This window comes from Sebastes fasciatus, chromosome 20 (assembly GCF_043250625.1).
Source record: "Sebastes fasciatus isolate fSebFas1 chromosome 20, fSebFas1.pri, whole genome shotgun sequence".
Lineage (NCBI taxonomy): Eukaryota > Metazoa > Chordata > Actinopteri > Perciformes > Sebastidae > Sebastes > Sebastes fasciatus.
In genome coordinates, this window is record NC_133814.1 from 18223630 (window position 1) to 18236055 (window position 12426).

General features: G+C 37.4%; 2 protein-coding genes across 2 annotated transcripts; one reads left to right on the top strand and one right to left on the bottom strand.

Annotated features, from left to right (window-relative positions):
- The first annotated feature begins 2173 nt into the window (after nucleotides 1–2173).
- On the top strand, nucleotides 2174–4490 carry ddit4 (DNA-damage-inducible transcript 4). The gene is made up of 3 exons (XM_074621018.1): nucleotides 2174–2314; nucleotides 2520–2755; nucleotides 3381–4490. The coding sequence occupies exons 2-3, from the start codon at nucleotides 2563–2565 to the stop codon at nucleotides 3878–3880; spliced, it is 693 nt and encodes a 230-aa protein (XP_074477119.1). The 5' UTR covers nucleotides 2174–2314; nucleotides 2520–2562; the 3' UTR covers nucleotides 3881–4490.
- A 561-nt stretch (nucleotides 4491–5051) lies between these two features.
- On the bottom strand, nucleotides 5052–11571 carry dnajb12b (DnaJ heat shock protein family (Hsp40) member B12b). The gene is made up of 9 exons (XM_074621017.1): nucleotides 11343–11571; nucleotides 9201–9351; nucleotides 8957–9102; nucleotides 8654–8827; nucleotides 8482–8552; nucleotides 7271–7380; nucleotides 6619–6791; nucleotides 6336–6477; nucleotides 5052–6230 (listed from the first exon to the last, which is right to left on the bottom strand). The coding sequence occupies exons 1-8, from the start codon at nucleotides 11473–11475 to the stop codon at nucleotides 6356–6358; spliced, it is 1080 nt and encodes a 359-aa protein (XP_074477118.1). The 5' UTR covers nucleotides 11476–11571; the 3' UTR covers nucleotides 5052–6230; nucleotides 6336–6355.
- Nucleotides 11572–12426: the final 855 nt, after the last annotated feature.

Consider the following 12426-nt stretch of genomic DNA (forward strand, 5'->3'; position numbering starts at 1 on the left):
TTGCTCAGAGAATGACGTTTTCAAACAAATGAGGGGTGGAAACGAACAGAGTGTACTGTACTGCGAGTGAATGTCTTTAAGGACGGCCCTGAACATTACAAGACACACCTCCGCGGCTTAGATTTCCTTTTGTGAGTTCACAAGTTCGTTGTACATCACACCTTCTAGGAATTCACTGTACAAGTTGTTTGCTCATAGTTCTTGAAAGTCTGAAATTGTTTTCTGGTTTGACATGAAGGCTCATTCTTTGTATATGAAAAAGGAACAAACATGTTTTCCCCTGTCAACTCTCCAATGATGACTCTTGCTTCATAACATCCCCCCTCAGAACATGCCCTGCCCACACGTGTTTATGTCTTTCAGTTCCTCCCTGACTTAAAGCTCAGTTAGTCCCACTCACATGTAGCAATAGCATATATCTGGCTGCCTTCCAAAAAAATGTCTTTAGACAAACATGCCATGTACAGTACGGCCTTGCCAGACAGCAAAACAGCAGCAGTTTCTGCTTTGCACTACAGGTTTTCTTGCCGTTTGCTTGAGTTTCCACCTAGTACTATAACAAAGGAACTATTTTAATTTCATTCCCATGCAGAGTTTTTCATGCCTTAAAGCACTTTGATGGCATCATAACATATTTTGTGAAAGAAATAATTAAATATCACTGTGTAAGCTATCCTTTTGGTGCATTTCCATTGTTCGGCCTGTTTTTATTGTTGCTCCTTTTGAGGGAAAGTGTAGGAAGATGCACATCTTTGAATACAAATCATATTTATGATTAGCATATTATCATGTTCCCAGTGTTGCATTATGCAGCTGATTATGAGTTGTTTTGTATGGAGCACAGAACCTGTCAAAATAGATGACTCCATTAATAAATAAATGTCATTAAATGCAGCAAAAATAATTTAAAAAATAAATGTAGCCAATAATTAATTGATAAACATAAATTGACATTTCTGTTTTAATTTGATTTTATATTCGCTCTTTGTATTAATTCCCTTATTTATTTACTCTTTTGTTTAATTTTCCCTTTGATTTATTTATCTATTAATTTTGATTCATTTTAAAATGTATTTATTTTTGCATTTATTTATTTTAAAAAATATAAAAATTGATACATAAATAAGCAGGAGAGTAAATAAATAAGGGAATTAATACAAAGATAAATGAATAAAGAAGCAAATTAAAACAGAAAAATAATTTTTTGTCACATTTTATCAATTAATTAATGGCTATATTTATTTCTAATATTACTGTATGCTACTGTTTTATTGACATTTTATTTACTGAGTCATTTATTATTATTTTATGTTGGCAGGTTCCGTCCTCCAAAGCTTTGCAGCTCTTGTGTTGGCAGATGAAAAAGTCTGATGTAATGCTTTGAGCAAAACAGGTGACGTAATGTAAATGGGCACTGCAACACTCAACCAAGTCATTTTATTTATTATCTATGTATTTTGAAAAATATAAAAATTGATACATAAATAAAAGGGAAGTTAAACAGAAGAGTAAATAAATAAGGGAATTAATACAAATATAAATTAATAAAGAAGCAAATTAAAACAGAAATATACATTTTTGTCACATTTTATCAATTAATTAATTGGTATATTTATTTCTAATATTATTTTATGCTACATTTTATTTAAATTTATTGAGTCATTTATTATTATTTTTGATTTTGGCAGTTCCGTCCTCCATAGCTTTGCACCTCTTCTGTGGCAGATGAAAAATTCTGATGTAATGCTTTGAGCAAAACAGGTGACGTAATGTTATGTGCACTGCAACACTCAACCAGCTGAGGCTAGCATTGCCCTGCATGGGATTTTATTTACTCTATGCAGTCTATACACTGACTGCATGCACATACATACAAGCAAAGCCATTTATATATGCTTATGAAGGATATTAAACAAAGGAATATGATGCATTACAAGCCCATGCAAGTCTCTGTATATTTCCACAACACTGGGGTCTGCTATTCATCACCACCAACCCTCCTCCTCCTTCTCCTCTTCCTCCTCCTCCTCCTGTTTGTCTCTCTTCTCTGCTGGCATGTTACCAGGCAAGATACAGTTTCGATGCCGTGCCTCCCTTTTTTGATTGGCTGGCTGGACGTGAGTGGGCGTGGCCTAGCAGCCTCCTATATATACATTGTTGCAGGACAAACCGCAGAGCTGTGCAGCTGCTGCTTGTATGAAGAAGAGTAGAGGGGAAAAAGTCACCAGATGGTTGTTTTTCAAGACAATAACCTGTCAAATAACCATTTTAAACATCGACAACGGACTTCAACGTCACCGTTGTCAAATAACCTGTAAGTACTATGTCATAAATTGATAATTTGTTAGTTTTAGTAGCTAATTTGAACAGTTTGCAAGCTAAACAATGTTCTTCCTGTAAACTTTGTCATGTTCATGCAGTTATACTGAAAAACACCTGTTTAATTATTAATTATGTTTAACTTACTGTCGAGTTTGAGTCCTTATCTTTTGTGTTTTTCATGTCTCCTTTATAAACAGCTGACCATAGAAGCAGCTGATCCTGTTGAATCCTGCAGCCATCATGCCTGCTCTTTCTGCACCCACTGATACCATCAGCAGCAGCAGCTCACCTTCTTCTCCAGTGGACACCAGTCCCAGGAGGATGTCCTGGGGTAAACTGGTGCAAAGATTGGCTGATTTCAGCACATCTGCAAACAACAGCAGCATAGAGTCTGGGTCCAACAATGGCAGCAGGAGTGATCTCTCAGACTCAGGTAAGAAATAATGCTGCATAAACACTTTCCTCTTTTATTCATGCAACAAAGTTCTAATCCATTGTGTCTCGTCAGCAAAAAAATAATAAAAATAAATGTAGACATTAATTAATTGATAAACATAAATTGATATTTCGGTTTTTATTTTATTTTGTATTCTCTCTTTTTGTATTAATTTATTTACTCTTTTACTAATTTTCCCTTTTATTGATTTATGTATTCATTTTTATTCATTTTAAAATGTATTTATTTTTGCATTTATTTTTTTATCTATTTATTTTTTTTAAAATATAAAAATTGATACATAAATAAAAAGGAAATTAAACCGAATGAGTAAATAAATAAGGGAACTAACACAAAGATAAATGAATAAAGAAGCAAATTAAAACACAAATATAAATTTGTCACATTTCATCAATTAATTAATGGCTATATTTATTTCTAATATTATTTCATGCTATATTTTATTGAAATTTATTTTAGTAATTTATTATTATTTTAGATTTTGGCAAGTTCCGTCCTCCATAGCTTTGCACCTCTTGTGTGGCAGATTCTGATGTAATGCTTTGAGCCTGTTACTTGTGAAGTGCAAAGTTCTAATCCATTGTGTCTGTCTCGTCAACAGGGTCAGACGCCGGTGACCTGTCTCCCTGTAATGAAGACCTGTTCTATGACCCAATGGAGGAGACCATCCTGAAAGAAGTAGTGGACCTGATTGCAGGGAGTTTGAAAGAAGCCAAAGACTCAGACTGCGCCTTGCGATGCACCAAACTGCTCATCCCCGAGAAACTTCTGGAGCACATCGGACAGGAGCTCCTTCACCTGGCAGCTAGCGAGCCCTGCGGCTTACGAGGGGCCCTCATTGACCTTTGCGTGGAGCAAGGGGCCAACTCCTACGAGAGCATGGCACAGCTCTCCGTGGACCCCTACCTTGTCCCCACCTTCCAGCTGACTCTGGTGTTGAGGCTGGAGTCTGGCGGGCTGTGGCCCAAGATCCAAGGACTTTTTAGCACAAAGTCTCCCTCCACTCCAGTAGTGAGACAAGCTATTAAACTAAGCACTGGTTTCCGAGTGATCAAGAAGAAACTGTATTGTTCCGAAGAACTGCTCATTGAGGAATGTTGAGAAATGTATGTCTGCGTTTTTTAAAAACGCCCCGTTGAGCTCACAGAAAGGGCCTTACTACTATATAACTACATGTATATGATGCCTTCTGAAGCGTAAGGATGGACTTTGTCACGGTGAAGCTTATTGTTCCCACTGTAAGGGAGTTTATGGTACCTGGAGCAGGTGTTGCTTTGCAAATTACAATGTGTAACCATCATGATATATGTGACAAACAGGCATTTTTTGTGAGTATTAAAGCGCTTACCTCAGTTTCTATTGAAACTTACAACGGCAGCTAGCTATATGATTACTATAGTCATTGAAAACCATTGTGTTTTAGTTTCTTTTTATACATGGCAATTAATTGTAATGTACACCAACTGATGAATTGTACTCCAAGTAAGTCGTTTTAGGGACCCTAGCGACTGCTTGGATTCAAGAGTGAAGGCTTACCAGCGCTTGTGCATTGTGCAGTTTGTGTGCAAGCTGCAGCAAATGTAACTTGATCTTGTATCTGTGTGGACCTGTCCTGCTTTCAACTTTATTTATTTGACATTCAAATACTCATAACATTGCACTTGTTTTTGTACTTTCATGACCGCAAAATAAATTATTTTTTTTAACAATTCTCTCCTATCTGTGGGCTTATTTCCTGAAACTTGTCAGATTTTAGATCATCCATTTGAAATTTGGGCACGTTATGAGCCCAAAATGTAAATGTGTTTGATTCTGTTAAATGTACAACCACATAATATGAAGCTGTATGCGTATCCTTTGGCAGACTATACCAGAATACTAAGACTCCTGTTGTAATGAGGAATAATGTTCAGCTATATCTTCATATAGATCAGCTGACACGTGAGCCAGCCTTTATCGGCCACGTCATGCACAACTATGACGAAGTTTCGAAACTGCACAAGAAGTTACATCTTTGGTGAGTCAAAAACAGAAAGCAGACGTGCAACATGTGCCAAAAAACAGCTGAGTACATTTTGCGGTGAACGTGTGAAGCAGTTGTTCCTGCCCCGGCACATGCTGCACGTCCCTCAAAATGTGAACGTGCACAAAGTCATGTTTCCTGTTCCCAGTCTGGTCCCAGCCAGTCAGTCGACCGGCAGACTTTACACTCCGAAATGTGCTGACTGAGCTTTTGTCTCTGTTCTCTGAGCGACGAGTCACATCCAACACGTTTTTTTAAGCATCCATATTTTATTGTCATCCGGGAGTAAAAACATGGTGGAAAAGGTGAGCAACATCCGTACCCTTATTTTAAATAAATAATACAAAACATAAATAGCATACTATAAACATAAAAGGTGACAAAAATTGCTTTTTTTCCCCCCAACACATGATGTTCATCAGAGACAAACTAGAACTTGTTAAAGTCTTTGTGGGTAGGCACATCTCTCATTCTCTTGGCTTATATTGTATTGTGCCCGCATATAATTCTATACTTAATACAATTAAAAGAGGCAAAGTGTAAAGGGACATTTTCTATTTTTTATCTCACATACACACACAGCAGAAGAAGACAAATCTCAGGTTTTAAAGTGTCTGACAAACCCAAGACATGAGTGTATATTCATCAGAGGTTTCACATTATTCCTGCATAGTTTCAGAATGTGCATTTGAAGCCAAATCAGCAAACTTGTCTCCTTTCGCTGATTTGACTGTGTAAAATGAAAGAGGAAGCATTCAGTGTGGTATCTAATAAACTGCTACATAAATATCATTCGTACGACTATATCTAACCTCACTATGCTCTGGTTTCATACCGCATTCTTGCAAAATCCACAAAGTGACCTCTGCCAGCTCCATGGCTCCCATTCAAAGCTGGGGATTTGGAGGGTTTCCAAACGCCTATCTTGTCAGGAGGAAAAGCTATCTAAAGCAACATTGTGTAGCATTTAGGGGGATCTATTGGCAGAAATTGTAATATTATATTAACAAGTATGTTTTTCTTTAGTGTAAATCATCTGAAAATAAAAATCGTTGCGTTTTCATTGCCTTAGAATGAACCGTTTATACCTACAAACACGTTTTTTTGCGTCAGCCACCATATATCTCGTTTGGCACATGGGAGAAATTTCAGTTGGTTGCAATCTGCAACCTCGCCGCTAGATGCCACCAAATCCTACACACTGCACCTTTAAGTTTTTTTTTTTTTAAATTTCAAAACATTATATTAACACTATATTTTAATTTCCCTTACTAAAATTCCACAGAAATGGCTTCAACCAGTTTGTGTGGTCAATTTGATGCAGATTGGTGCTGGTTTGTTCGTGTTGCTTTGTTGAGTCATCTTCAGTCTCCAGATTGTTAAAGCGTCTATGTACAGCCAATAATCTTTTGTGTTGATTCTGGAAACCTGGAGACAAGAAGAAGAAAAAATATATTTAGTTTGATGAATGAAACAAAAACAAGCAGGTAATCACGACAAAATGTGTTCAGAAAAAAAAAGTTGAGAACTTGCTTTTAATGATGAAAGCAGCATCAATCGTGTAACGAAGCTGTGATCTCGGACAGCTTGGCGCAGCTCGGCGTGCGAGCCCTCTGTGCTCTTTGGTACAGATCATTGTCTCCGAAATAGCGAGCTCTGTAAAGCATGCCTTCCTCTGCAGGGAACAATTAATGAAAGATATATGAGGTGGTAATAAAAAAGCACAATATGTCTTTAATCATTTGCCACTGATAATGGCAGAAACAACAATCAATATTCATGTTTAAATAAATAAATGTGTTCTTGGCAAACATACTCTGTTGTTTCTCCTTCCAGCAATTGTTACGAAGGTTGGAAATATAATCGTCCTCCACCGTCCGCTCCAAGTTCTTCAGATTCAGTCCGCTGAACTCCCTGGAGAACTGCTCCCCCACATAATACGGCACCTTCAGGTTCTGTGTCAGCCTCTTCTGTGTGTAACCTGCTGACCTGCAATGTGTGGGAGAGATATCGTATGACCGAACAGATCTGGCACCGTCTGTCTCTGTTAACATGACTAATGGCTGATAACAGAAGTGCATTTGAAAGACAAAGGCAGACAACATGGAGAGAGGCCAGACCAGACAAACGGAGCCAACAAAAACACAGAAGAGCTCTGTGATTATTTCGAGTTAACTGAAAAGTCAAGACAACGGATCTGTCTTAGGAAGCAATATAACTGCAAACACTATCAAACTAAATCCATTTTTGGGCTTGTTTAATCTATAAATCAGTGACATTTCAAACACCGTTCTTTGCTCTCTGGCTTGTGCCAAAAATAGCAAGAAAACATAACAATTATGTAATATACTTAAGGATTAGGATTGTGAAGATAATCTTTGTCTAAGTCTAATGGAATTTTGCAGAACAACAGTTGTTATTGAACATCCTTGTTAGGCAGGCGTTCAGATCGTGGGGGACACACTCACGGCCTGTAGCTGAGGCTGTAAGCGGGGTTGTTGACCATGATCTGACTGAGGGCCGACACGATAACCAGGATGAGGATGGGCATGACCTGCATGAAGAGAGCAAGGCCTCCCTGCAGAAGAAAATAGATTTCAGTGTCAAAACCTCACACGGCGGAATCAAACACATTAAAAAAAATCTTTGAAAGTCACTTTGAATATTGCTGAATGCACCTCAAAATGATTCAATGTCGCCCCCTCCAGTTTATGGTGAGACACTACAGGCAAAAACATTGTTTTTCATGCACTGGTCAATTTTGAGACTTTGGGCTATTTTGCTTCCATAACATGACTTCTTTCAGACTAGTGGAAAGAAAACACATCCAAAAAATACACATTTAGCTGTTTATTTTACTACTTTGTCTATTTGAGTCTGTAGATTTCTCCTAAATTCACCAAAAGTTAGCGTTACATAATGCCTCATTAGCATATTTTTACATAACATTTCAGTAAACTGCATACAAAAACATAATTGTGTAAATAATCAACTGGGGAAGTTTTGTGGTGATATCTATTAGTCAACATTGTTTATCCTATATAACTGAAGTAACTTCAAAATGTATGGAATTATACAATACATATATTTAAAAGGTGTTTTTCTCAAAATTAGGTTTTTTCAAAGTCTGAGCCAGAAATCCCCCCCCCCCCCTCAGTGGCACTTACATACACCAAACTTCCCAGTTTCATTCCTATCTATAATCTGAAGGTTTTTACAGATGGGTTTGTTCATATATCATTCATAGCCTGATTTATAGAATATTTTATTCCTAAAAACACGGCAAAAATAGATTTTTCTTTTTAATGGCTGTTGACAGTATTTTCTGATTTATGGAGAAATGTCCAAAATCCCCTCTGACTCAAATATGTCAACAAAATGAAAGAAGAATTTTGAACCTGGCTTTATCCAAAGTTCAGATTTCTGTTCTGGAAATGTATGCAAATGAGCACAAATTGAATAAGATTTGCATATTTAAACATACATTTTCAGAAAACTTGTATTACAAAAAATAACTGTCTTAATGTAAGTAATCAACTGGGGAAGTTTCATGGTGATATCTATTAGTTAAACGTTTTACCCTATTCACCTGGGGTGTCTCCTCTTAACAATAACTTTACATTATTTGCACATGTGCAGTTTGCAGGAGCTTTAATAATAATAATAACATCAAACTCACATCCCGCTGTTGCTCTCTTCTCTGTGGCCTTTGGTAACGCATCCGCCCGTTAGTGTACACATTAGCATTACCTAGATTAATGTAGCACATGTAACACGTATTAGACAGATATTACAATGAAAACATCATATCTCAGAAGCTTGGTATGAAAACACAAAACAGTGGCACTCACTTGACGGGTAACCTCCTCCAAAGAACATGTTAAAGAGGTCCTCAGGTGAAATATCTGGCTCGAAGTTTTCATTTTCTGGGCCCTGACTCGACGGATGCCTCCTCTCCTCTCCACATTGATCATACTGTTGTCTTTTGTTGGCATTACTCAGAACAGCATACGCGTTCCCAATAGCTGTTAGAAATCAAAAATTAAGGAGTCAAATTATGTTTGAGCATCACAAAGAAGGTGCCAAAAGACACCTTCTTAGGCTTTCTGCATGACATTAATGTCCGTGATGAATGAAAAGATCACGCTGGTCACCTTTAAACGCCTCTGTAGCACCTGGAGCGTGATTCTTGTCTGGATGGAATTTCAAAGCAAGTTTCCTATAAGATCTTTTGAGTTCGTCCTCAGGGGCGTCTGCCTGGACCCCGAGAATTTCATAGTAGTCTTTACATTGTTTTATCCTGTGTAGAGAACACATGATTCTCAGTGTCAGGTGCAGTATCGAGACTAAAATGTGTATATTGAGTAAATACCAAATGTATGTGACTATCAGCCTTACCTCCTCACAGCCTCTAGCTGGTCTGCCGAGTAGGATTTTGGGGTATCTGAAGGCTTATCTTCAGGTCTGGTGTCTCCGCTGTTGGTCTGCCGCTGTCGAGGCCCGCCTTGTCTCGGATTAAATCCATTCTTTGCTATCAGCTCCAGCAGCACTAGAAGGGAGACAATAACAGTGTTGTGAACATTAAAATATATTCAGACTGGCTAAAGGCTGACCCTTGAATACCCTGCATTAGTACATATTACGGACACATCAGCAGAGGCTGTAACACCTGTAGCACCTCAATCACAGAAAGTGTTTGTTGGATGGATTATTAGATTAATACAACAGATACATAAGAGCCTTACAATAAAATACAATACAATACTGTCAGAGTAGGAACCGTGGTGCCTTTTAGGAATCTCATATCAATATCTACGTTTTTATAATCTATTAAATTGTGATATCAAATATGTCAAAATATATCGACATATACAGTATTTATGTGACATTATTTTAACGATGATTGATTACTGGTGCATTCAGCAGACATTTACAGCCAGGATATTTTTGAGGCAGAAAGCTCAGCTAGATAAGTTATATAAGCTGATAACTAAAAGTAGAGGAGCCTTTAAGATCCCCCAAACACATTTGAGCTGTATCATAATATTATAAATACTGTGTATACAGTATATATGATTTAAGTTACTGTACTCAATGCCTGCATACACTCATATATCATAGTGTTGATAATACTGCCTTTCAATGTGACAATAGGGATGACTGTTGGTGCTTTCAGTAGATATTTAATATTATAACATAACATTGTCGGACCATGAGATTTTATAAGCCCCTGCCACAAAAAGTATTCATCCCTGTACCCTGACCTTGCCCCGTTAATTCTATCATGTCACCCGATTAATTTTATTTATTTATTTGTATCTTTTGTTTGTTTCTGTTTGTCTTGTCAAATTTCTCCTTTTTTGTCTTGCTTCACTAAATAAAAAAAAATTAAAAAGTAATAGAAAATTACAGATTTGGGTAATGTCTTATCGTATTTTGAATAATGTTATTATTTAAATAATATAGAGCTGCAACAAATTATTTTAATTTCCGGTTTACATGTACATTATTTTCTCGATTAATCATTTGGTCAAGAAAATGTCAGTTACGACGGTTTCAATGTCTGTATCTGTAGAATATGTCACAGACATGAAAAAAAATAAAGATTTATTTTTAAATCAACACTTCCTGCTTGCATTACAAAATATAAGCCCTCAAGTGTTTTTTTCTGTTGACAGAATACCTTCATTGCACTATTACAACGGGTAGTACTTTTATTTATTATTTTTCTTTTTATGTTTTTTTTTTTTTTTGTATATATGTTGTTGTTGCTGTCTGTATGTCCCTTTTACAAGTATGTGTATGTATTTCCTTCAACCTTAAAAATTTTTTTTTAAAAAAATACCTTCATTTGATAACACAAGGCTTTTATTGAAAAAAAAAAAAAAATCAGTAGATATTTAGAAAAAATATTTTTATATTTAGAAATTCAAATAGTTAATAGTGATCTGTGATGGCTGTATGGATGTGTGTAAATGTGTGCACAATGCATTTCCACAGTGTGTCACACAGTTCATGTGATGCAAGGTGTGTCACAAGGGGTATGCATAGGGATCTATGCATGTATGTATGTATGTATGGATGTATGGACATGGCACATACACATTTATATACAGTACATTATTTAATTTTGTGAGCTGTTTTCCTCACTTTTCTGTATTTTGTTATGCTATGTACTGTATTTGTGTATTATAGTATAGTATAGGAAGGGGTAGGTCTATATTATGTGTTGTAAAACCAATAAACTGACTCCCTTTGTACCCCTCTTATCACTATTGCCCTTAGCTATCTAATGGAAAAAACTACTTATAATGCATAACATCATTAGCACATCTGTTTCATGTTGAGTGGACGTTTGATTTGTCTTAAGGTGACAACATGATGTGCAAAGCAGCAAAAGCCAGCTATAGCTCGTTAGCTCTCAAAAGGCCCAGCTCCATCATGCGCTGCAGCGCTCATCCTGGATGCAGGTGATGCAGCTGCAGATGGTGATGATGCTGCGAACCTCCTCCAGCTGAAGATGAAGATGAAGAGACTCACCTCTCGCTTTCTCCGTCGGGAACAGTCTCTGCGCCTTCTCCAGGAACCTCTGCGCTTTGTCCGGCTGCTCGTTGGTCAACGCCGCAGTAGCGATATCGATGCAGCGCTCCGCTTCGTCCCTGTTTACCTCCATTGCAGCGGAGCAGCGGAGCTAACTGCTGCTAACCTGCTAACCAGCCGGCTAACTGGAGCTGAAGTAAATACAAGGCGCGTGCTGATGAGGTCATGCGGCTGCTGCAAATAGGACAAGTGTCTGTTAGTGATATTTGATTTGTCAGTTTTTGTCAAGTTTGTTTTGCTCTTAGTGTGTGGAAAATATTTATGTTGTAGGTACTAAAACACTTAAAAGAGAAGTGCTCAAAGAAAAATATTAGGAACTGTCTCAGTTATGTTTCTAGTCTCCCTTATTTGATGATATACAGTGGGGGGTGGGGTTTGGAACATTTTTGATTAATACTGTATCAATAACAAACTTAAGAATGTGTCTTTCAAGATATTACATAGAATTTATCCAGTAAAACTTCTCTTAAAAGATTCAAGCTGGATATTTATTATAAGTGTGATTTCTGCAGACTTGAAAAAGAGTATTTCTGTTTTTTCACTGTACATATAGAATATAAGAACAAGTAAGAATGTTTTTTTTTAATTGTCTATGTATCTGTTTGTAAATGAGCATGTGTTCAATAAAGAAAGCATAAAAAATGCTGTTAGTGTCCACAAAATTGATGTTTAAAGAAAATCCCCAACCCTATGTTAAAAGAAACTTAAAGGGACTGTTTGTAACTTCTTACACGTATAAATCAATCCGGGTCGGTGTCCCATGCGCGTTCGCGTGTGGCTACGCTGCTCAGACAAGACTCCAACACAAACTACACAGAAGCACCAAAACCGCAAAGTTCTATCTAGAGAAGCCCGTCTTGCAAAACAGTGTTGGCCGCGGTCGGAGGACGCGGGGGAGACCGTAGCTTTGGTCTCCAGGGCCGGAGTCTCTGCTGTACTCTGCTCCTCTGCCTGCCTGCCTTCACTCAGCTCGCTCCACCTCACGTGCATGCGCGCACACTACACACTGCAGAAGAGTTAGTTT

What these genes read in the sequence shown, in the direction of transcription:
- ddit4 (XM_074621018.1), top strand. Translation starts at nt 2,563, where the DNA reads ATGCCTGCTCTTTCTGCACCCACTGATACCATCAGCAGCAGCAGCTCA. An exon ending in GAGTGATCTCTCAGACTCAG is followed by an intron (nt 2,756 to 3,380) that starts GTAAGAAATAAT and finishes TCTCGTCAACAG; the next exon opens with GGTCAGACGCCGGTGACCTG.
- dnajb12b (XM_074621017.1), bottom strand. Translation starts at nt 11,475, where the DNA reads ATGGAGGTAAACAGGGACGAAGCGGAGCGCTGCATCGATATCGCTACT. An exon ending in CAGCTAGAGGCTGTGAGGAG is followed by an intron (nt 9,103 to 9,200) that starts GTAAGGCTGATA and finishes TTCTCTACACAG; the next exon opens with GATAAAACAATGTAAAGACT. An exon ending in CTGGAAGGAGAAACAACAGA is followed by an intron (nt 6,478 to 6,618) that starts GTATGTTTGCCA and finishes TGTTCCCTGCAG; the next exon opens with AGGAAGGCATGCTTTACAGA.